Source organism: Bos javanicus, chromosome 23 (genome assembly GCF_032452875.1).
Source record: "Bos javanicus breed banteng chromosome 23, ARS-OSU_banteng_1.0, whole genome shotgun sequence".
NCBI classification, from domain to species: Eukaryota; Metazoa; Chordata; class Mammalia; order Artiodactyla; family Bovidae; genus Bos; species Bos javanicus.
Window position 1 is genome coordinate 9,976,178 of NC_083890.1, and position 23,823 is coordinate 10,000,000.

A 23,823-nucleotide genomic window follows, 5' to 3' on the forward strand; every position below is an offset into this window, starting at 1 on the left:
GAGGTGCCCATAGTCTCTAGCACGACAGGGCAATATATGGCAGTGACTATGCATGAAGGCTGGAGAAGGGCAGGGCCAGTTCAGTGGAGCAACAAATGCAAAAGTCCTTCTTGACTCTTTCAGTTCCCTGAGCTCTTTTTAGCAACATAACCAGAATGAAAAGCAACTGCACGTTTGACATATTATTAGTAACGGGAACAAATGGATGGCATGGACTTCTCTTTCCTCACCAACTTTAAACATCTGGACCAAGTATAAACATGCTTTCAGGTATTAGCTGTACCAAAGCTTCAATTTTAAAAGTTCTAAAATATAGGTACACTGTCTTAATATAAATAAGTCCTTTGGGGAATTGTTGACATGTATTGATAATCATTAATAACTGTCGATAAGGTAGCAGCATTTGATAGCACATACAAAAAAGATTGCTTTAGCAAAGCCATTACTTGCTTGCTTTTTCCTTTCTGTTCATTTCCTTCTGAAATGCCAAGTGTCCCTTCCTTTTCATCTAGAATGAAAACAGATCACCTAGAAGCTGTTACACCTTATAAAGATCTCACACCAGAGCAAATTAAAGCAGAGACAAAAGAAGTCAATGCCCCAGTTTTAAAATAATAATTATATAGTTGCTTTACCTTGTTCCCCCTGCTAACACATAAATCTTTTCCCAGCATCTACTCTAAGAGTTCAGCCAGATACTGAGCAGGATAGCAGCTGGTTTACTTGTGATGCTCTGATCAGATGATGACCCCTAGGAAGTCTACAGATCAGAATGGAAGGAAGATCTGAACCAACAGAGAAGCTCTGTGATCTTTATATATCTAAGGGATAAGAAGCGTGGCAAGTGGCCAAGAAACTCTTTTATTCCCAGGGTAAAGGTTACTCTTGCTCATAAAGGAAAACAGAGAAAATATGAAAAGTTTAAAAAACAGAAATAAATCACCCAAAGACAACTACCAGTGATGCTGTTTTTGGTGTTTGCTATACAGCTTAAATATACACATATACAAATGCACACACATACATTAATTATGAATATACAGTATATACAATTTCTCATATCTGTGGAACTCTTGAGTCGTCAGGTTTTGTTATTTTTTTTAGCCTGGATCTCAAATATTGCCTTGAAATTTTCCCTTAATATTTGAGACTACCATCTGAAGGACAGATTGCTGGGTATGTACAGTTTCCTCCAACACATCTGAGCAGTTTCTGAGGGGGTGCTGTGAGCTTTTCACCACCTACACCACAGCAGCTCTCATCCTCTGTCCTGTACTTCCCTCATTTCCAGGGGAAACATGGAGGTCTTGTCTTTTTCCAATTTTAAATCCCTGCTATATAGCAGAAAATGCTCCCTGTCACTTGACTTGACACGTGTGTAAGTAATGTTGTTGTTTAGTCGCTAAGTTGTGTCCAACTCTTTTGCGACCCCATGGACTGTAGCCCGCAAAGCTCCTCTGTCCATGGACTTTCCCATGTAAGAACACTGGAATGGGCTGCCATTCCCTTCTCCAGGAGATCTTCCCCACCCAGGGATTGAACCCACGTGTCCTGCACTGGCAGGCAGATCCTTTACCACTGAGCCATCAGGGAAGCATAGTCATGTATTTCAGGCTTCAATAACCTTCAAGTACAAGTCAGGTCACAACAAAGTTTGATGCCTAAATTGCAGTAATTCAAAGTGTCCACCAACATTTATGGCTGGAGCTCAGTTTATTCCCCCACTTCACTTCATGGTGCATCCTAATTATTTATAGCATTCCCCAAAGAAACATCTTAACTGTGGCTCACAAACCAATCCTCTACCCACTTACTTCTCTCCTTTCCTAATAACCCTGGTTAATGTTAACATTAAAGCCTTTAAGGTTGCTTAAAGGGACATCACTATGATCCCTGCTGCTGATGTCTCTTAAAAGAGGGTTGATTTGGGAAAATGTGGATAGACCTTAAGGGCATTATGATAGAGAGAGACAAATACTGCATGGAATCACTTATATGTGCAATCTAAAAAAAAAGAAAAAGAAAACAGTTGGACTCATACCAACAAAGAGAAGAAAAATGGTTGCCAGCGACTGGGGGGTGAGGGCATTAAGAAAGTTGAAGAAACAGTGCAAACTTTCAGCTATAGGATGAATAAGATCTAAGGATCTGACAGAAAACATGGTGACTACTGTTGATAACATCGTATTACATACTTAAAATTTGCTAAGAGAGAATATTCTCATCGGGCGGGGTGGGGGGGGGTGGAGAAAAGGATCAATACATGAGGTATAGATGTGTTAATTCACTAGATGGAAGAGATCCTTTCACAGTGTATACGTACATCAAATCATCATGATGTACACGTCAAACATCTTACAATTTTATACCTGAATAAAGCTGGAGAGAAAGAAGGACCTAGAAACAGAGACAGAGAGAGTGCACTGATGCCTGTGTCACAGATGCCATCTGCTGGTCACTCCAAAGCCTCAGCTTCCCAAGACGCAGGAGCTGGTCTGGGTTCCATGAGAAGGAGAGGTTGCCCCTGACTCTACTCCCCAAACTCCACATGCACATTGTCCCTGGGTTCTAGGGCTCCACTATTTGTGTACAGTGTTTTGGAAGGTCTTCTTTCCAAAGGCCATTCACCTTTGGCCTTTATTAACTGATAGCTTTTTAACTATTCCAAGGAAGAAAGAATGTACACCTACAAGAAGTAGACAACAGTTATGAGACAGAGCTTGGTTCAGTTTCCAAAGCAATTCCCATACTCTTTCAATCATGGAGAGTGTGGATCTGGATTAGTTAGCATAGAATAGGTTATACTGTGGCAATATACAGACCACGGGATCTTAGTGCCCTAACACATGAAAGTTATTTTTTTGCCCATGAGAAGTCCATTGTGGGTCAGTGTCTCTTCAGGGCAGCTTCTTTGCAAACAGTGCCTTGGAGATCCAGGCTAATTCCACCTGGAGACTCTATCATCTCAATGTATAGCCCCTACAATTACTACAGCAGGGGAAGAAAGAACACTAGGGATTTGTGCCTGTTTTCGTATGCTTTGGCCCCAAAGTCACATGGTCCTGCCTAACTACGAGGGCAGCTGGAAAATATAGGGGAGCACATGGAGAATTCTAAATATCTCTGTCACAGAACACTTCTTAAAGGGAAAATAATTCTCATGGATGCCCAAAGATTCGGCGATCCTTGTTAAGAAATGCTGACTTTACAAACCTGAGTTTTATTTATGAAAATGGCTTTACTATTGTGAAAATGTTAAATATAACTGCACAAGATAAATTTTAAAAAGAAAATTTTTCTTTTTTCGGCCACGCCACATGGCTTGTGGGATCTTAGTTCCCTGGACCAGGGATTGAACCCCCATCATCCATAGTGAGAGCAAGGAGTCCTAATCAGCAGACTGCCAGGGAAATCCCCGAGATTTCTTAAAAGAAATAAGAAATGTTATCATTTAGACAACATTTAAAAAAATATTCTCAAAAAGAAAAAAGAGCCATATTTATCCAGTGGTGCAACGGATAATGTGTCTGACTACGGACGGATCAGAAGATTCCAGGTTTGACTCCTGGCTAGCTCATAGTGCACATTTTGGGCTCCCCTGGTGGCTCAGGCAGTAAAGAATCTGACTGCAATGCAGGAGACCTGGGTTTGATGCCTGTGTCGGGAAGATCCCCTAGAGAAGGGAATGGCAACCTACTCCAGTGTTCTTGTATGAGAAATCGCATGGACAGAGAAGCCTGGCGGGCTACAGTCCATGGGGCTGCAAAAGAATTGGACACGACTGAGTGACTAACACAACCAACCTGAGCTAAAAAAACAAAAGATGTCCAAAAAACCTAGCACATATGCATAAGCACACACCTCCACGAGGAACGCTTCCTCCCTGAATCCAGCTCTGCCGCTTGGTGACACGGATTCACTGAACATCTCATCTCCCTCAATTTCTTTACTGTAGCAGAATGAGAGTGAAAGGAGGCTGAATAAGAGTGTGGTTGCTGCTATATTAAAATAGAAATGAAACCTCTACCTAGAAGAACACAGAAACTCACCTGGGCATAGGTCTGTTACATATTTGTTTGAAAGAAGAAGATGTGAATAACTGAAAGTACAGAAATATCAATTGTAGGTGACTTTGGATAGTGCAGCTATAGGCATTTCTTTTCCTCCATTTTTTTCTTCTTTATTTAAGAAAAAAAACTGCTAGGATTCCCTGATAGTCCGTCCAGTGGTTAGGACTCTATGCTTCCACTCCTAGGGGCCCACGTTTGACCCCTGGTAGGGGCACTCCAGTACTCTTGCCTGGAAAATCCCATGGGCGGAGGAGCCTGGCAGGCTGCAGTCCTTGCGGTCTAGAAGAGTCAGACACGACTGAGCGACTCCATTTTCACTTTTCACTTTCATGCATTGGAGAAGGAAATGGCAACCCACTCCAGTGTCCTTGCCTGGAGAATCCCAGAGAGAGGAGAGCCTGGTGGGCTGCCGTCTGTGGGGTCGCACAGAGTTGGACACAACTGAAGCGACCTAGCAGCAGCAGCAGCAGCCGCATGGGAACTAAGATCCCACAAGCTGTGTAGCAGGGCCCCCCAAAAAATGGATAGAATGAGCCTGTATTACTATCACAAGAGGGAATAAAAACCCTATTTTTCAAATAGTATGAAAAAGATGTAACAGATAAAAATCTTTTAAAAAATAAGCATGTTTAAAAAATATAAGCTAGTGTGTAAAATTAAATGTATATATTCAGCTTTGTTACGAATCAGCATATGTTTTAAAAATATTATTTTTATAATTCTCCTATGAACATTTTCCTTCCTAGGTTGCTTGCTTTTTGTTTTATTTTAAATGACCTGAGCCATGAGTTAGGAGTATAAAACACCTACCAAAAAAAACCCCACTTACACCAATGGACAGATCATCTAGACAGAAAATTAATAAGGAAATACAACCCTTAAATGACACATTCAGTTCAGTTCAGTTCAGTTCAGTCCCTCAGTCGTGTCCGACTCTTTTCGACCCCATGAATCGCAGCACGCCAGGCATCCCTGTCCATCACCAACTCCCGGAGTTCACTCAGACTCACGTCCATCAAGTCAGTGATGCCATCCAGCCATCTCATCCTCTGTCGTCCCCTTCTCCTCCTGCCCCCAATCCCTCCCAGCATCAGAGTCTTTTCCAATGAGTCAACTCTTCACATGAGGTGGCCAAAGTACTGGAGTTTCAGCTTTAGCATCATTCCTTCCAAAGAAATCCCAGGGCTGATCTTCAGAATGGACTGGTTGGATCTCCTTGCAGTCCAGGGGACTCTCAAGAGTCTTCTCCAACACCACAGTTGAAAAGCATCAATTCTTCGGCGCTCAGCCTTCTTCACAGTCCAACTCTCACATCCATACATGACTACTGGAAAAACCATAGCCTTAGACCAGATAGATTTAATTGATATTTACAGGACATTCCATCTGAAAGCAGCAGTATACATGTTCTTCTCAAGTACACACTGAACATTCTCCAGGATAGACCGCATTTTGGGTCACAAATCAAGGCTTGGTAATTTAAGAAAACTGAAATCATATCAAGCATCTTCGCATCACAACACTATGAGATTAGAAATCAATCACAGGGGAAAAAAACTGTAAAAGAACAGGAACACATGGAGGCTACACAATATGCTACTAAAGATCCAATTAATCGCTGACGAAAGCAAAGAGGAAATAAAAACACCCCTAGACACAAATGACAATGGAAACACAATGATTCAAAACCTAAGGGATGCAACAAAATCTGACACCTAAAGCAACTAGAGAACGAAGAACAAACAAATCCCAAAGTTGATAGAAAGGAAGAAGTCATAAAGATTAGAGCAGAAATAAGTGAAATAGAGATGAAGAAAACATCAATGAAACTAAGTTAGTTCTTGAAGAGTTAAACAAAACCTTTAGCCAGACTTATCAAGACAAAAAACGGAAATGGCTCAAATCAATACAATTAGAAATGAAAAAGAGAAGTTACAACTGACACCACAGAAATACAAAGGATCATAAGAGACTACTACAAGCAACTATATGCCAATAAAATGGACAATCTAGAGGAAATGGACAAATTCTTAGAAAAGAACAAACTTCAAAGACTGAACCAGGAAGAAACAGAAAATGTGAACAGACCAATCACAAGTGACGAAATTGAAACTGATTAAAAATCTTCAAGCAGAACTTCCCTGGTGGTGCAATGGGTAAAAATCCACCTGGCAACGCAGGGGACACGGGCTTGATCCCTGTTCCGGTAAGGTTCCACATGCGTGGGACAGTGAAGCCCATGCACTGCAATGACTGCTCCCAGGTGCCACAGCTAGTGGGCCCGGGTGCTGCAACCACTGGAGGCTGTGGGCCTAGAGCCCGTGCTCTGCAACAAGAGAACTCACCACAATGAAAAGCCCCACACACTGCAAAGAAAGGCTGTCCCTGCTCACTGCAACCAGAGAAAGCCCATGGGAAAGCAATGAAGACCCAGTGCAGCCAAGAAAAAAATCTTTCAACAAACAAAACTTCAGGACCATACAGCTTCATAATCCTATCAAGCATTTAGAGAAGAGTTAACACGTATCCTTTCAAAAAATTGCAGAGGGAGGAACATTGCCAAGCTCATTCTACGAGGCCACCATCACTCTGATATAAAAACCAAACACAGATATCTCACACACAAAAAAATTACAGGGCAATATTACTGACGATTGTGGAAAAAGCAAGAGAATTTCAGAAAAACATCTACTTCTGCTTCATTGACTACACTAAAGCCTTTGATTGTGTGGATCACAACAAACTGTGGAAAAGTCTTCAAGAAATGGGAATACCAGACGACTTACCTGCCTCCCTTACCTGTATGCAGGTAAAGAAGCAACACTTAGAACCAGATATGGAACAACAGACTGGTTCAAAATTGGGAAAGGAGTACGTCAAGGCTGTATATTGTCACCCTGCTTATTTAACTTATATGCAGAGTACACCATGAGAAACACTGGGCTGGATGAAGCACAAGCTGGAATCAAAATTGCCGGGAGAAATATCAATAACCTCAGATATGCAGATGACACCACCTTTATGGCAGAAAGCGAAGAACTAAAGACCCTCTTGATGAAAGTGAAAGAGGAGAGTGAAAAAGTTGGCTTAAAACTCAACATTCAGAAAACTAAGATCAGGGCATCTGGTCCCATCATTTCATGGCAAATAGATGGAGAAACAATGGAAACAGTGACAGATTCTATTTTCTTGGGCTCCAAACTCACTGCAGATGGTGACTGCAGCCATGAAATTAAAAGACACTTACTCCTTGGAAGGAAAGCTATGACCAACCTAGAAAGCATATTGAAAAGCAGAGACATTATTTTGCCAACAAAGGTCAGTCTAGTCAAAGCTATGCATTTTCCAGTAGTCATGTATGGATGTGAGAGTTGGACCATATAGAAGGCTGAGCACCAAGGAATTGATGCTTTTGAACTGTGGTGTTGGAGAAGACTCTTGAGAGTCCCTGGGACTGCAAGGAGATCTAACCAGTCAGTCCTAAAGGAAATCAATTGTGAATAGTCATTGGAAGGACTGATGCTGAAGCTGAAGTTCCAATACTTTGGCCACCTGATTCGAAGGAAGAGTTGAATCATTAGAAAAGACCTTGATGCTGGGAAAGATTGAAGGCAGGAGGAGAAGGGAATGGCAGAGGATGAGATGGTTGGATGGCATCACTGATTTAATGGACATGAGTTTGAGCAAGCTCTGGGAGATGGTGAAGGACAGGGAAGCCTGGTGTGCTGTAGTCCATGGGGGTCGCAAAGAGTTGGACACGACTGAGCAACTGAACCACAACAACAACAATCACTCATGAACACAGATGCAAAAATCCTCAACAAAATACTAGCAAACAGAATCCCACAAAATATTAAAATGACCATACACCATGATCAAGTGGGATTTATCCCAGGGATGCAAGGATTCTTCAATATATGCAAATCAATCAATGTGACACACCATATTAACAGATTGAAGAATAAAAACCATATGATCAACTCAATAGATGTAGAAAAAGCTTTTGACAAAATTCAACACCCATATATGATAAAAAAAACTGTCCAGAAAGTGGATATAGAGGGAACCTACTTCAATATAATAAAAACCATATATGACAACCCACAGGAAATATTGTTCTCTCTGGTGAAAAACTGAAAACATTTCCTCTATGATTAGGAACAAGAAAAGGATGTCCACTCTCATCACTATCACTAAGTAATAATAACTCAACATAGTTTTGGAAGTCCTAGTCATGGCAATCAGAGAAGAAAAAGAAATAAAAGGAATCCAGATTGGAAAAAAGGTAAACCTGTCATTGTTTTGCAGATGACATAATACTATACATATAAAATCCTAAAGAGGCCTCCAGAGAACTACCAGAGCTTATCAATGCATTTGTTAAAGTTGTAGGACACAAAATCAATACACAGAAATCTGTTATATTCTTATACACTAACAAAAAAAGATTGGAAAAAGAAATTAAGAAAACAATCCTACTTATCACTGCAACAAAAGAATAAAATACGTAGGAATAAATCTACCTAAGGAGACAAAAAGACTTGTATTCAGAAAACTATAGGGTACTGATGAAAGAAATCAAAGACAACACAAACAGATTGAGAGACATACCCTGTTCTTGGACTGGAAGAATCAATATTGTGAAAATGACTAGACAACTGAAGCAACCTACAGATTCAATGCAATCCCTATTAATTTGTGTGGAAACATAAAAGACTACAACCAGTCACAGCAATTTTGAGAAAGAAAAATGGAGGTGGAGGAATCAGACTCCCTGACTTCAGACTGTACTACAAAGCTACAGTAATCACGACAGTGTGGTACTGGCATAAAGACAGAAATACAGATACATGGAACAGGATAGAAAGCCCAGAGGTAAACCCAAGTACCTATGGTCACCTAATCTATGACAAAGGAAGCAAGAATATACAAACTTGTTATTTTATAGTTTCAGGTGAACAGTAACGGGATTCAGCCATACTTATACATGTATTCATTCTCCCCCAAGAGCCAGCCTCTTTAATAAGTGGTGCTGGGAAAACTGGACAGCACATGTAAAAGAATGAAATTAGAACACTCTCTAATACCATACACAAAAATAAACTCAAAATGAATTAAAGAACTATAAGGCTGTACACTATAGCATAAGGCTGGACACTATTAAACTCTTAGAGAAAAAGAATAGGCAGAACACTTTTTGGCACAAATTGCAGCAAGATCTTTTTTGACTTACATCCTAGAGTAATGAAAATAAAAACAAAAATAAATGAGACTTAAACTGAAAAGCTTTTGCACAACAAAGGAAACCACAAACAAAACAAAAAGACAACCCTCAGCATGGGAGAAAATATTTGCAAAAGAAGTAACTGACGAGAGATTAATCTCCAAAATAAACTAACAACTAATGCAGCTCAGTATCGAAAAAACAAATAACCCAATGAAAAAATGGGAGGAAAACCTAAATGGACACTTCTCCAAAGACATACAGATGGTCAAAAGGCACATGAAAGGATGCTGAACACGACTGATTATTAGAGAAATGCAAGTCAATACTATAAAGAAGTATCACCTCATCTGGTCAGAATGGACATCATCAAAAAATCTACAAACAGTACATGCTGGAGAGAATGTGGAGAAAGGGAACCCTCCTACACTGCTGATGGGAATGTAATCTGGTACAACCACTATTGAAAACAGTACGGAGGTTCCTCAAAAAACTAGAACTACCATTCTACTGGGTAGCATATGACCCAGAAACCCCATTTCTGGGCAAATACCCAGAGAAAACTATAATTCAAAAAGACACTTGCATTCCAATGTTCACTGCAGCACTATTTACAATAGCCAGGACACGGAAGTAACCTAAATGTCCATCAACAAAGGAACAGAGAAAGAAAATGTGATACATGTAAGGTATACTCATCTGAATGCAAAGTTTCAAAGAATATTCTGCAAGGAGAGATAAGAAAGCCTCCCTCAGTGATCAATGCAAAGAAATAGTGGAAAACAATAGAATGGGAAAGATTAGAGATCTCTTCAAGAAAATGAGAGATACAAAGGGGGCATTTCATGCAAAGATGGGCACAAAAAAGGACAGAAATGGTATGGACCTAAAAGAAGCAGAAGATATGAAGAGGAGGCAAGAATACACAGAAGAACTATACAAAAGAGATCTTAATGAACCATATAACCACAATGGTGTGATCACTCATCCAGAGTCAGACATCCTGGAGTGCGAAGTCAAGTGGGCCTTAGGAAGCATCACTACAAACAAAGCTAGTGGAGGTGATGGAATTCCAGCTGAGCTATTTCAAATCCTAAACGACGAGGCTGTGACAGTGCTGCACTCAGTATGCCAGCAAATTTGGAAAACTCAGTCAGCAGTGGCCACAGGACTGGAAAAGGTCAGTTTTCATTCCAATCCCAAAGAAAGGCAATGCCAAAGAATGCTCAAACTACCCCACAATTGCGCTCATTTCACACGCTAGCAAAGTAATGCTCAAAATTCTCCAAGCCAGGCTTCAACAATACATGAACCGAGAACTTCCAGATGTTCAAGCTGGATTTAGAAAAGGCAGAGGAACCAGAGATCAAATTGCCAACATCTGCTGGATCATAAAAAAAGCAAGAGGATTCTAGAAAAACATCTACTTCTGCTCATTGACTACACTAAAGCTTTGGACTATGTGGATCACAACAAACTGTGGAAAACTCTGTAAGAGATGGGAATACCAAACGACCCTACCTGCCTCCTGAGAAACCTGTATGCAGGTCAAGAAGCAGCAGTTAGAACCAGACGTGGAACAACAGACTGGTTCAAAATTGGGAAGGAGTACATCAAGGCTGTATACTGTCATCCTGCTTATTTAACTTTATATGCAGAGTACACCATGAGAAATGCTGGGCTGGATGAAGCACAACCTGGAATCAAGATTTCCAGGAGAAATATCAATAATCTCAGATATGCAGATGATACCACCCTTATGGCAGAAAGTGAAGAGGAGCTAAAGAGCCTCTTGATAAAGGTGGAAAAGGAGAGTGAAAAAGCTGGCTTACAACTCAACATTCAAGAACTAAGATCATGGCATCCAGTCCCATCACTTCATGGCAAATAGATGGGGAAACAATGGAAACAGTGACAGATTCTATTTTCTTGGGTTCCAAAATCACTGCAGATGGTGACTGCAGCCATGAAATTAAAAGACACTTGCTCCTTGGAAGAAAAGCGGTGACAAAACTAGACAGCATATTAAAAATCAGAGACATCACTTTGCCAACAAAGGTCTGTATAGTCAAAGCTATGGCTTTTCCAGTAGGCATGTATGGATGTGAGAGTTGGACCGTATAGAAGGCTGAGCACCAAAGAACTGATGCTTTTGAACTGTGGTGTTGGAGAAGACTCTTAAGAGTCCCTTGGACTGCAAAGAGATCAAACCAGTCAATTCTAAAGGAAATCAATTCTGAAAATTCATTGGAAGTACCAATGCTGAAGCTGAAGTTCCAATGCTTTGCCTACCTGATTCGAAGAGTTGAGTCATTGGAAAAGACCCTCATGCTGGGAAAGATTGAAGGCAGGAGGAGAAGGGAATGACAGAGGACGAGATGGTTGGATGGCATCACTGATTTAATGGACATGAGTTTGAGCAAGCTTTGGGAGATGGTGAAGGACAGGGAAGCCTGGTGTGCTGTAGTCCATGGGGTCGCAAAGACTGGACATGACTGAGTGACTGAAGAACAATATATACAATGGAATATTACCCAGCCATAAAAAGGAACAAAATAGTGCCATCTGCAAAGACATGGATGGATCTAGAGATTGTCATACAGAGTAAAGTAAATCAGAAAGAGAAAACCAAATATCATATAATATCGCTTATATTGGAATCTAGAAAAATGGTACAGATGAACTTATTTGCAAAGCAGAAATAGAGACACACGTGTAGAGAACAAACATAGGGATACCAAGAGGGGGAAAGGGTGGGATGAATTTGGGTATTGGGATTGACTTATATACACTACCATGGATACAACAGACCAGTAATAAGAACCTACTGTATTGCACAGGGAATTCTACTCAGTGCCCCGTGGTGACCTAAATGGGAAGGAAATCTTAAAAAGAGGGAATATATTAATATGCATATGTATAACTGATTCACTTTGCTGTACAGCAGAAACTAACAGAACACTGTAAAGCAACTATACTCCAATAGAAATTAACTTAACAAAACAAAAGCAAAAAGACACCTACCAGAAACACTTCCATGGGAAATTCAATGGGGTACTGATTGAAGGAAATTCTGATACATTTGTTGATTCTCAGAGCAACCATAGCGGTTAGAAATAGTAAGATGCTGGTGGAATTAGCTTTAGGGAGACCTAAACAGTAGTTAATTATGTTCTGAAAGAAAACAAAATTACAGAGGCTTAGGAAAGGATGTAATAATTGCCTTAATCTAGAAAATGACACTTTCTAAATCAGTTCAAACAGCAGTCCCTGGGCAAGGTTGCTGTGCATAGAGATCTTTATGAGCATGACTAGAACAGGGAGAGCAAGTAGGTGGATATATAATTTTTTAAGTTGGAAAAGATACATTAGAAGACAATAATGTCCAACAAGAAGAGAATACACTTTCGGTGTTTCAGTGTAATGGAAAGGACCCAGGAGTTCTGTTATTAGCCTACTCTTTATCAATTTGCCCAGACCATGTGTGTTTCGCTTGACTTCTGGGCCATTGTTGCATTCAGGGACAACTTTGCATTTTATATTCTTAAGATGTTTTAGGATACATGTCTGTTATGAGTTACATGATGGGAAGAATTATGATAGATACAGTTATCTAAAAGACCAAATTTTAACATAAATCGTGTTAGTTTAAAAGGCTGGGGGTGAAATGATTAATGGAACTGAGAACATGGTACAACTGGCACCTGCAATTAATCAAGACTGTAAATCTAGAAGAGGTGAAATTACTTCTAGGACTCTCTTGACCCAGCCGCCTATGCAAGAGTCTCTCCACTTGGGCCTACTTCTTTTTGGAGGCAAGGGGAGGAGCATCTGTTACTCTGGGTGAGGGTAGAAATTACTCACGTAGAAGAAGGCGATGGGACCAGAATTGTAACTGATCATAATTCCGAAGATGCAGGTCAACTGGGACAGCATAACGTGCAGGGCTGTGGCAGCCAGGTAAGCACTGATTGCAGCCTCCGGAATGTAAGCGACAATGAAGCCAAAACCTAACATGCCCATAGACAGCTGTGGGGGTTTCAGATGGAAAAGAAAACCAGAGTGAGGAGGAATGTCATCAAACCAGCAATGGCAACCCATTAGGCCATCTCCAAAGGTTCCAACAAAAAAAAGTTAGCTTAGGCCCCTTTAATAATTTTCTTTTAACTTAAAAAACTGGGGGTGGGGAGAGCTGTGCTGGGTCTTTGCTGCTGTGCACAGGCTTTCTCTAGGTGTGGCGAGTGGAGGTTACTCTAGTTGCAGTGCGTGGGCTTCTCACTGCAGTGGCTTCTCTCGGTGTGGAGCACGGGCTCTGTGTGTACAGGCTTCGGCAGCTGTGGCACACAGGCCCACAGTAGTCAGGCTCAGTAGTCGTTGGTGCCCAGGTTTAGCTGCCCCATGGCATGTGGAATCTTCTTGGATCGGGGATCAAATTTGTGTCCCTTGCATCGGCAGGCGGATTATTTACCAGAGGGCCATCAGGGAAATCCCCTTTGATAACTCATTTCTCTTTCCCTAATCAACTGAAATTGATGAGCTAAAAGCAGATCCTTGGTATTGATTCAGAGGCTCCCTTACAAACATAAGACCACACTCCTTTCTTTCTTCATGAGTATGTAAGCCAATGTTCTTACCCTAGAATCTACTGATCTTGTGGATGTGCGGTAATCAGTGACAAAGTGATCAGAAGAAGACTTGGCTTTTTTAAAGTCCTTTTCACTAAAATCTTCTTTAAAAATACTTTTTGTTTATTTATTTATTTTTGCGTGTGCTGGGTCTTAGCTGCTGCGTGGGCTTTTCTCTAGCTGCAGTGCGAGGGCTTCTCACTGAGACGGCTTCTCTTGCTGCCAATTACAGGCTCTAGAGTGCCTGGGCCTCAGCAGTTGCAGCTCCCGGGCTCTAGAGCACAGACCCAACAGTTGTGGTGCACGGGCTCAGCTGCTCTGCAGCATGTGGGATCTTCCTGGGTTAGGGATTGAACCTATGTCTCCTGCAATGGCAGGCAGATTCTTCATCACTGAGCCACCAGGGAAGCCCCAGTGGAACCTTTGATAGCCCTCCCCATGACATGTTAACATCCCTATGAGGAATGCAGCTTTTCGCAAAGGAAAATATTAAAACAACCTGGGCTCCAGCTTAAACATTTGGGCCTTTGATGTTTATGAAGAACAATTAAACTGAATTTACGTCTTTAGGATTAAATATAAATACACGTAAAATACAGCATATGTATGTAAATGCATTTTTTAAATGGTATGTAATATACAAGCAAAGGATTTAAAAGGATAGATGCCAAGTTATTAACAGAAGTTGCCTTTGGGGAATGGTTGATTAAAGGTTACGGGCAATATTTTGTAATTTATATACTCTTTTATTATTAGAGATTTTTGCAATATACTTGTTCATCTTTTATAATTAAAAAAAAGTGGAAAATTATGGCTAGAGGGCGAGCTCCAATCCTCTTCAGAGGGGAGGTTAAGAAAAATGACAGACCAATGAAGAAGATGGGGAAAGAAAAGCCAAGTCTTGAAACCCTCTCTTGTCACTGCTTCATATTCCGCTGCACTAGGAACTCTCAGAAGACAAACTTGGAGGAACAAATCTATTAGCTTTAAGAGCGTTTTGTTTCAAAGCTTTCAGTTAGTTGAGCACTTTGTCTCCCTTGATCTCCGGTCATTACTGCCCAGAGTGCTCCTTGACTCTAGTCAGGCCAATCTGTTTCCTGTCTTTTGTGTGATTGACTAATTTCTTCTGTGCTTATGCCCAAACCCCTCTTCCCTCTCTGCCAGCCCAGGTTTATCATCTCTTTCGAGAGCTCAATAGGACTTCCCTGGTGGTCCAGTGCTGAGAATCTGCCTGCCAATGCAGGGGACACAGGTTTGATCCCTGCTCCAGGAGAACTCCACAGCTGGACCTGTGTGCCTCAACCACTGAGCTGGCGGTCCCTGGAGCCTCTGCTCTGCAACAAGAGTAGCCACCACAATGAGAAGCCCACGCACTGCAACTAGAGTAGCCCCCCCTGCTTTGCACAATTAGAGAAAGCCTGCGGGCTGCAACAAAGACCCAGTGCAGTCAATAAATAAATACAAATTGTAAAAAGAGCTCAATAACACTTCTCTCCTTCAGAAAGTGTGGTACTGAGTGCGTTTGGACAAGTTTCTTAAACTTTCCGAACCTCAGTTCCCTTGTCTATGAAATGAACAATACCCAACGTGAGTGTTTTGTATGGATTACATGACAGAATACACGTAAAACTCTTAGCTCAAATCTGAAAACAGTGGCAGACGCAAACATATGTATCACTCATTCTCTTTTTTGGAGGGGCTGCCCTCGGTCTTCCTTGCGGCGCTCAGGACCTTCCTTGTGTCATGGAGGATCTTTTGTTGAGGTGCAAGGACTCTATTTGTGGCGTGCAGGCTCAGTTGTGGCTGAGGGCCTAGTTGCTCCACGGCATGTGGGAATCTTAGTTCCTCGACCAGAGGTCCAAACCTGTGTCCCCTGCATTGCAAGATGGATTCTTAACCACTGCGCTACCAGGGAAGTCCCTATATCACTCATTCTTCATGCTATCCCTTCCTTCAACCTTGTAAATGGCAAATATCTATAATGAACCATAGAACTCTTCCTTGCCCAGCTGTGATGTAGCCTCAGAATCTGGTGTTAACATAATTTTCTAGACATCACTGTCAATCAGTCAGAACTGGTCTGTGACATGAAACCTATCTCTGTCATCCTTATTGAAAACAGGTAGAGACATTTCCCAAATTACAATGGTTCGAATAGTTTTAATTTTGACTTTACAATGGTGTAAAATCACTACACAATTGGTAAAAATGGTATTTTGAATTTTGATTTTTTTTTTCTGGGCTAGGGTGCAGCATGATGCTCTTTTGTGATGCTGGGCAGGGGCAGTGAGCCAGAGCTTCTACTGGCCACACAGACATGAGGGGAAACAACAGATACACTAAGAACTATCCTGTACTCAGACAGCCACTCTGTTTATTGCTTTCAGTACTATATTCAACAAACTACACGAGATATCCAATACTTTATTATAAAATAGGCTTTGTGTTACATGATTTTGCCCAATACAGTCTAATGTAAGTGTTCTGAGCACGTTTAAGATAAGCCAGGCTAGGCTATGATATTTGGTAAGCTAGGTTTACTAAATGTATTTTCAACTTACAGTATTCTCAAATTACCATGGGTTTATCAGTATGTAACCTCATCATAGGTCGAGGAAGTTCTGTACTAAATGTTTGGCGAATGAAGGAAAGGTTTAATAAATGGTTGTTTCCTTCCCAGACAACTCCATCCCAACTAAAAACTATTCCTTTACTTCATATTTTTTAAATTATTTTTGGACATGCCACATGGCATGCAGGATCTTAGTTTCCTGACCAGGGATCGAACCCATGCCCTCTGAGGTGGAAGCATGGATTCTTAACCACTGGACTGCCAGGGAAAGTCCCCACTTCATATTCTTTTGACCATGAACTCTTCATTTTTGTTAATACTAGTGTGCACTTTAAGATTATCTAGCTAAGAGTCGGACAAAACTGAGTGACTTCACTTTCACTTTTCACTTTCATGCATTGGAGAAGGAAATGGCAACCCACTCCAGTATTCTTGCCCAGAGAATCCCAGGGATGGGGGAGCCTGGTGGGCTGCCGTCTATGGGGTTGCAGAGACTTGGACACGACTGAAGCAACTTAGCAGCAGCAGCAGCAGTGCACAGGTTCTAGAGGCAGACAAACAGCCTGAATCCCAGTTTGGGGTCTTACTGGTTACATTATCGTCAGCAATTCACTTAACCTCTCTATACCTTTGTTTCCTTAAAATAAGTACAGAGTAATACCTACCCTCATACAGGGGGGTGTTGTGAGGACCAAATGAGGATAAGACATGCAAAGTGCTTTGAACATTGACAGCACACAGCAATAATCGTTAGATGTTATTATTTAGTTCAGACTTTTCTAAAACTTTTTATTGTAAATAATTGCAGGTTGACATGCAGTTGTAAAAAAGCAAGCAGAGATCCTGTTTTCCCCATCTTGCACAACTATACTACATGCCACAACTAGGACAGTGACATCAAATACAGACAAAATAAGAAATAATTCCGTCAGCACAAGGATCTCTCCTGTTGTCCTGTTACAGCCTCTCACCTCCCATCTCTGCCTCCAACCTCCATCCTCTGAGCTCTACTCATCTTTAGTCCCTGGCAACAACTAATCTGTTCTCCATTTCTATAATTTTGCCACTTCAAGAATTTTACATAAATGGAATCATCAGTATGTGAACTTTCCAGTTTTTAGTTTCATTCACTTTTCCTCTTTATTATTTCCTTCCTTCTGCTTATTTTGGGTATAATTTGCTCTTATGTTTCTAGATTCTTGTGGAGGGAGCTTATATTATTAATCTGAGACTTTTTCCTCATTCTACTATATACGTTTTAGTGCTATAAATTTCCTTTTCAGCACCACTTTAGCTGTGTGCCAGAAATTTTGGTACATTTTATTTTCATTTACTTCAGTGTATTTGTTTCCCTTGAAACTTCCTCTCTGACTTATGGATTGTTTAGAAGTGTGTTGTTCAGTGTCCAGGAATTTGGAGACCTTCCTGTTAACTTTTTGTTATCGAGTTCTAGTTTGATTCCACTGTGGTCAGAGAACACACTGTTTGACTTCAATTCTTTTAAACTTATTGATGTTTGTTTTATAGCCCAGGATGTGGTCTATCTTGCTGTATGTTCCATGGGTTGTTGAAAAGAATGTGTGTTCTGCTGTTACTAGTTGGAGTGTTCTATAAACGTTTCGAGTCCTATCGGTGTTGTTGATGTTTTGAATGTTACTATATCCTTGTTGATTTTCTGTCCAGTTGTTCTATCAATTGTTGGGAGAGGAGCGGTGGAATCAAGATTGCCGGGAGAAATATCAATAACCTCAGATATGCAGATGACACCACCCTTATGGCAGAAAGTGAAGAGGAACTAAAAAGCCTCTTGATGAAAGTGAAAGTGGAGAGTGAAAAAGTTGGCTTAAAGCTCAACATTCAGAAAACAAAGATCATGGCATCCAGTCCCATCACTTCATGGGAAATAGATGGGAAACAGTGGAAACAGTGTCAGACTTTATTTTTTTGGGCTCCAAAATCACTGCAGATGGTGATTACAGCCATGAAATTAAAAGACCCTTACTCCTTGGAAGAAAAGTTATGACCAACCTAGATAGCATATTCAAAAGCAGAGACATTACTTTGCCAACAAAGGTTCATCTAGTCAAGGCTATGGTTTTTCCTGTGGTCATGTATGGACGTGAGAGTTGGACTGTGAAGAGGGCTGAGCACCGAAGAATTGATGCTTTTGAACTGTGGTGTTGGAGAAGACTCTTCAGAGTCCCTTGGACTGCAAGGAGATCCAACCAGTCCATTCTGAAGGAGATCAGCCCTGGGATTTCTTTGGAAGGAATAATGCTAAAGCTGAAACTCCAGTACTTTGGCCACCTCATGCAAAGAGTTGACTCATTGGAAAAGACTCTGATGCTGGGAGGGATTGGGGGCAGGAGGAGAAGGGGACGACAGAGGATGAGATGGCTGGATGGCATCACTGACTCAATGGACGTGAGTCTGAGTGAACTCCGGGAGCTGGTGATGGACAGGGAGGCCTGGTGTGCTGCGATTCATGGGGTGGCAAAGAGTCGGACACGACTGAGCAACTGAACTGAACTGATCTGTCTGTTTCTCCATTCCAGTTATATCCATTTTTGCTGCACATATTTTGGGGCTCTGTTGTTTGTTGCATACATATGTAGGTCTGCTACATCCTCTTGGAAGAGCAAGCCTTTTATTATTATGTGCTGTCCTTCTCCACCTCTGGTAATTTTCTTGGCTCTGAAGTATACTTTATCTGTTATTAATACAGTCAATCCTGCTTTCCTTTAATATTTGCATGATATATCTTTCCCTTTTTTTAATTGTCAACCTAATTATTATTTTTGTTGTTTCTTGCAGACAGCATATTTCTAAATATTTAGTTAATTTCTTTAATGTAAATGTTGATATGTTAAGGGTTAAGTCTGCCATTTTTCTGTTTGCTCTATTTTTCATCTTTTATTTTTTCTGATTTCACACATTACTTGAACTTTTTTAGAATTTCATTTTGATTTATCTGTAGCATTTTTGAGTGTATAGGTTTTGAAGTGGTTGTCCTAGGTATTACATTATATATACATAACTTATCACAGTCTACTGGTATAAACATTTTACCAGTTTGAACAAATTATAGAAAATTTACTTCCCAATATGTTTGTTTATAAAAGAATTGTTTTAAATATTTCTTCCATATGCATTTTGAACCACATCAGTGGTGTAATTTTTGCTTCAACCATTGAGCATAATTTAGAAAACTTAAGAAGACAAAGAAAACTACCATATCTATCCATGTTTTCCCTTTCCATTGTTCTTTCTTCCTAGTCGATGTTCCAAGATGCCTTCTTTTATCATTTCCTTTCTGTTTAGAGAACTTCTTTTAGCCATTCTTTTAGGGTAGGTCTTGCTGGTGATAAATTCTCTTAGTTTTCTTCATATATCTCGATTTCTCCTTCATTCTTGAAGGCTATTTACAGCAATGCTGGGCTGGATGAAGCACAAGCTGGAATCAAGATTGCCAGGAAAAAATATCAATAACCTCAGATAGCAGATGACACCACTCTTATGGCAGAAAGCGAAGAGGAACTAAAGAACCTCTTGATGAAGGTGAAAGACAAGAGTGAAAAGCTGGCTTAAAACTCAAAATTCAAATAAAATAAGATCATGGCATCCAGTCCCATCACTTCATGGTAAATAGATGGGCAAACAATGGAAACAGTGACAGACTTTACTTTCTTGGGCTCTAAAATCACTGCAGATGGTGACTGCAGCCATGACACTTGCTCCTTGGAAGAAAAGCTATGACAAACCTAGATAACGATTAAAAAGCAGAGACATTACTTTGCCAACAAAGGTCCATCTAGTCAAAGCTATGGTTTTTCCAGTAGGCATGTATGGATGTGAGAGTTGGACCATATAGAAGACTTCAGTGTCGAAGAATTGATGCTTTTGAACTTTGGTGTTGGAGAAGACTCTTGAGAGTGCCTAGGACTGCAAGGAAATCAAACCAGTCCATCCTAAAGGAAATCAATCCTGAATATTCATTGGAAGGACTGATGCTAAAGCTGAAGCTCCAATACCTTGGCCACCTGATGCAAAGGGCCAACTCGTTAGAAAAGACCCTGATGCTGGGAAAGATTGAAGGCAGGAGAAGGGGATGACAGACGACAAGATGGTTGGATGGCATCACTGACTCAATGGATATGAGTTTGAGCAGCTCTGGGAGGTGGTGAAGGACAGGGAAGTCTGGTGTGCTGCAGTCAGACACAACTGAACAACAACAATGATTTTTGGATTAATAGTTCTTTCAGCAAATGAAAGAATATTGTGCAATTTCCTTCTGCTCTCCATGGTTTTGGATAAGAAATCTGCTGTCATTTAAATTATTTTCTCCCTGAAGGTAAAGTGTTTCTCTCACTGCTTTCAGGATTTTTTTTCATTGTTTTTAGTTTTCAAACATAGACTATGATTTGTCTTGGTGTAGATTCCTATGGATTTATCTTGTTTTGGATTTTCCAAGGTTCTTAAAACTGTAGAAGTATATCTTTTGTCAAATTTGGGGCATTTTCAGCTTTTAGTTCTTCAAGTAATTCAGTCCCATCTTTTTTCCCCTCCCTTTCTGGGATGCTTATAAGACACAAATGTTAGAGCTTCTGTTATAGTCCCACTTGTCCCTGAGATTCCGTTAAACTTTTTTCAGTCTATTTTCTGTTGTTCAGACTGAGTAATTCCTGTTGTTCTTTCTACAAGTTCATTGATTCTTTACTCTGTCTCCTCCATTTTGCTATCGAGTTGACTCTTTGAATTTTTAATTTTGGTTAGTGTATTTTTCAGCTCTAAAATTTCTATTTGGTTCTTCTTTACATCTTCTATTTATTTTTTGAGACTTTATATTTTTTTTTACTTTGTTTCAAGCATATTCATAATTGGTTGCTGAAGCACTTTGTTTCAAGCATATTCATAATTGGTTGCTGAAGCATTTTTAGGATGGCTGCTTTATAATTTATACCAGATAATTCTAACGCCTCTCATCTCAATGCTGGCATCTTTTTATTGCCTTTTTTCATTAAAGTTGAAATGTTCTTGGTTCTTGATATGACAAGTTATTTTCAGTTCAGCTATTGACATTGCATGTACTAAGCTATAAGATTCTGGATCTTACTGAAATGTTCTGTTTTACCCACCTTATTTTGATAAAGTGCTGAGAGGGGAAGGTGTTACCTTGTTACTGCCTGGTCAGGTAGAAGTCCAGGTTCTCCTTTTAAAATCCACTGACACCTGAGGCAGTAGGGACTCTTCATTTTTACTGGGAGGAGATGGAAGTTCTGGCTCCCCACTAGGCCTCCACTGATACCATCCTGACTGGGAGAGACAGAAATGCCTTTATTTCTCCCTGCATGGCCTCTGCTGACACTGCTACAGAGGGGCTTGTGGTCATTAATGCTGTGTTGTGGTGAAAGAACTGACTCTTCACTATGCTTTCTCTGATACACCCCAGCAAGGAGCAGGAAGAAAGGCTCATTACTACTCAGTGGAGATGAAAGTCTCAACTCCCTATTTGGCTTTCTCTGACAACACCCCGGGTAGCTACCTCATTACAGCTGGGTGAGGGTGGAAGTCTGGCTCCCCACTTGGCCACCACTCGCATGAGTAGGGATAACACCACAGAGTTGTTGTTCTTTTTTTTACCCTTGGTGTTTGTCTGGAGTAGAGCAGTTATTGGGTAAATGTTTTCACAATTGCTAGTCTTTCCTAGTCCTGTGGCTATATAGAACAGACTTTTGTTGGGACTTTTTCTTTTGGTCTGCCGCATTGGCATTTTGGCTTTCTGGCTTCTTTAGCACCAAGTTTAAGATGTATGGGGCAAAAAGAAAACCCAAGGAACTCTCCACTGTGTTGTTTCTTGGGTCTGAACCAGTTTGTTGTCTTCTCTCCACCTTTCAGAGCCTTTTTATATTTGGTTTGTATATAACTTGCCAAAATTTTCAGTTGTTCTTAAGAAGAGGAATAGGGAAAAGTACATATATTCATTCTTCCTGTAAATGGAATATCTTCTTTGTTATATGAAAAAAGTGATGCTTAAACAAGGAAAAAGAACATGCCAAGGCTATTTATAATTAATAGATTGCTGACTTGCTGCCTGTTATTTTGTCTTCTGCTGCAAGACTGACTTTTTAAGACATGGGTATTATATCTTAAAAAAATCTTTTTGGTCTCTATTTAAGTACCAACTTCATTTCTCTGTACTCTGTAATTATAACTTATTAATGCTTACTATGTGACAGGCTCTAGGCTGAATGCTTTACATGCATTTTCTCACTTAATCCTTACAAGAACTCTGCAATACAAATATTATTATTCCCATTTTAAACATGAAGAAACTGAGGCCTGCAAATAAGTCATACAATTGGTTAAGAGTCAGGGCTGGGGTCAGCCCACCAGGGCAGCCTGCCTTTGTAGGCTTCCAATAAGTCTTTACCTAATAAAGGATGGCTTCAGAGAAATCAGAGAAAGTTAGCTAGAGTTTGGGTTAGCTGAGAAGACAGAGAAATAAAGCTGAAATATGTGACTTTAGTTCAGTCGGTGATGCTTTAGATGGTAGACTCTCAGAAGAAATCAAAGACACTGCCCAAAATAAGGTTGGATATTTTAATAAATCATTGATATCATCATCCATTAGCTGTGTCCTGTCATTGTAGAGAAAGGATTTTACATCTGACTCTAATGCCCACTAACCAAAAATACAGTGTGTGAGCCCACGAGTGCTATTCTTGTTGAAAGAATATAAAGGAATTTTTTTTTTAAAGGAATTTTTTAAAATATGAAATCATGAGTAGACCTCTAGGCCACATTCCCTTCTCTTAGATTTTTTGTATATAGACCATTTTCAAAGTCCTTATTGAATTTGTTACAATATTTCTTCTGTTTCAGGTTTTGGTTTTTTGACCACGAGGCATGCAGGATCCTAGCTCCCTCACCAGGGATTGAACTCGCCACCTCCCACATTGGAAGGTGAAGTCCTAACTGTTGGACTACCAGGGAAGTCCTATTTGGACCCTTCTTTAGTCTTATAGTATTAGAGATTGAGGAGAATGTTGAGTATCTCATCCTAAACCAGGGGTGGTAGATTTCTGGGGAGGGAGAAGTTTTGTCACTGAGGAGTCAGTCTATCCATACGTCCCATAAGTTTTGGGAAAAAATGAAAATCACTTAAATTCCAGATATATCACAATGGGTAACAGAAGCAATCCAAGGAAAGGGTTCATGTGCAGCCCCTTTATTTATTTCTTTTTCCTTCAGGGATTCAGAGACTCAGGACCTACCTGAATAATCCCAGTCAGCAAAGTTACAGATGCCACAGAACTCAAGGATCTGTTATAG

At 40.4% G+C, this 23,823-nt stretch overlaps 1 protein-coding gene across 9 annotated transcripts in view; it reads right to left on the minus strand.

Annotated features, from left to right (window-relative positions):
• SLC26A8 (solute carrier family 26 member 8) overlaps positions 1-23,823 on the minus strand; it is a 91,076-nt gene that overhangs the window by 37,823 nt on the left and 29,430 nt on the right. For 8 of the 9 annotated variants that reach the window (XM_061397993.1, XM_061397989.1, XM_061397990.1 and 5 more), the window contains 3 exons: positions 23,766-23,823; positions 13,159-13,323; positions 12,319-12,468 (listed from right to left, as the gene is read on the minus strand). The exon at positions 23,766-23,823 is cut by the window's right edge and continues 124 nt beyond it. In XM_061397993.1, the coding sequence (XP_061253977.1) occupies positions 12,319-12,468; positions 13,159-13,323; positions 23,766-23,823 (373 nt within the window). The remainder of the gene's footprint in view (positions 1-12,318; positions 12,469-13,158; positions 13,324-23,765) is intronic. The other variant, XM_061397994.1, reaches the window with a different exon arrangement.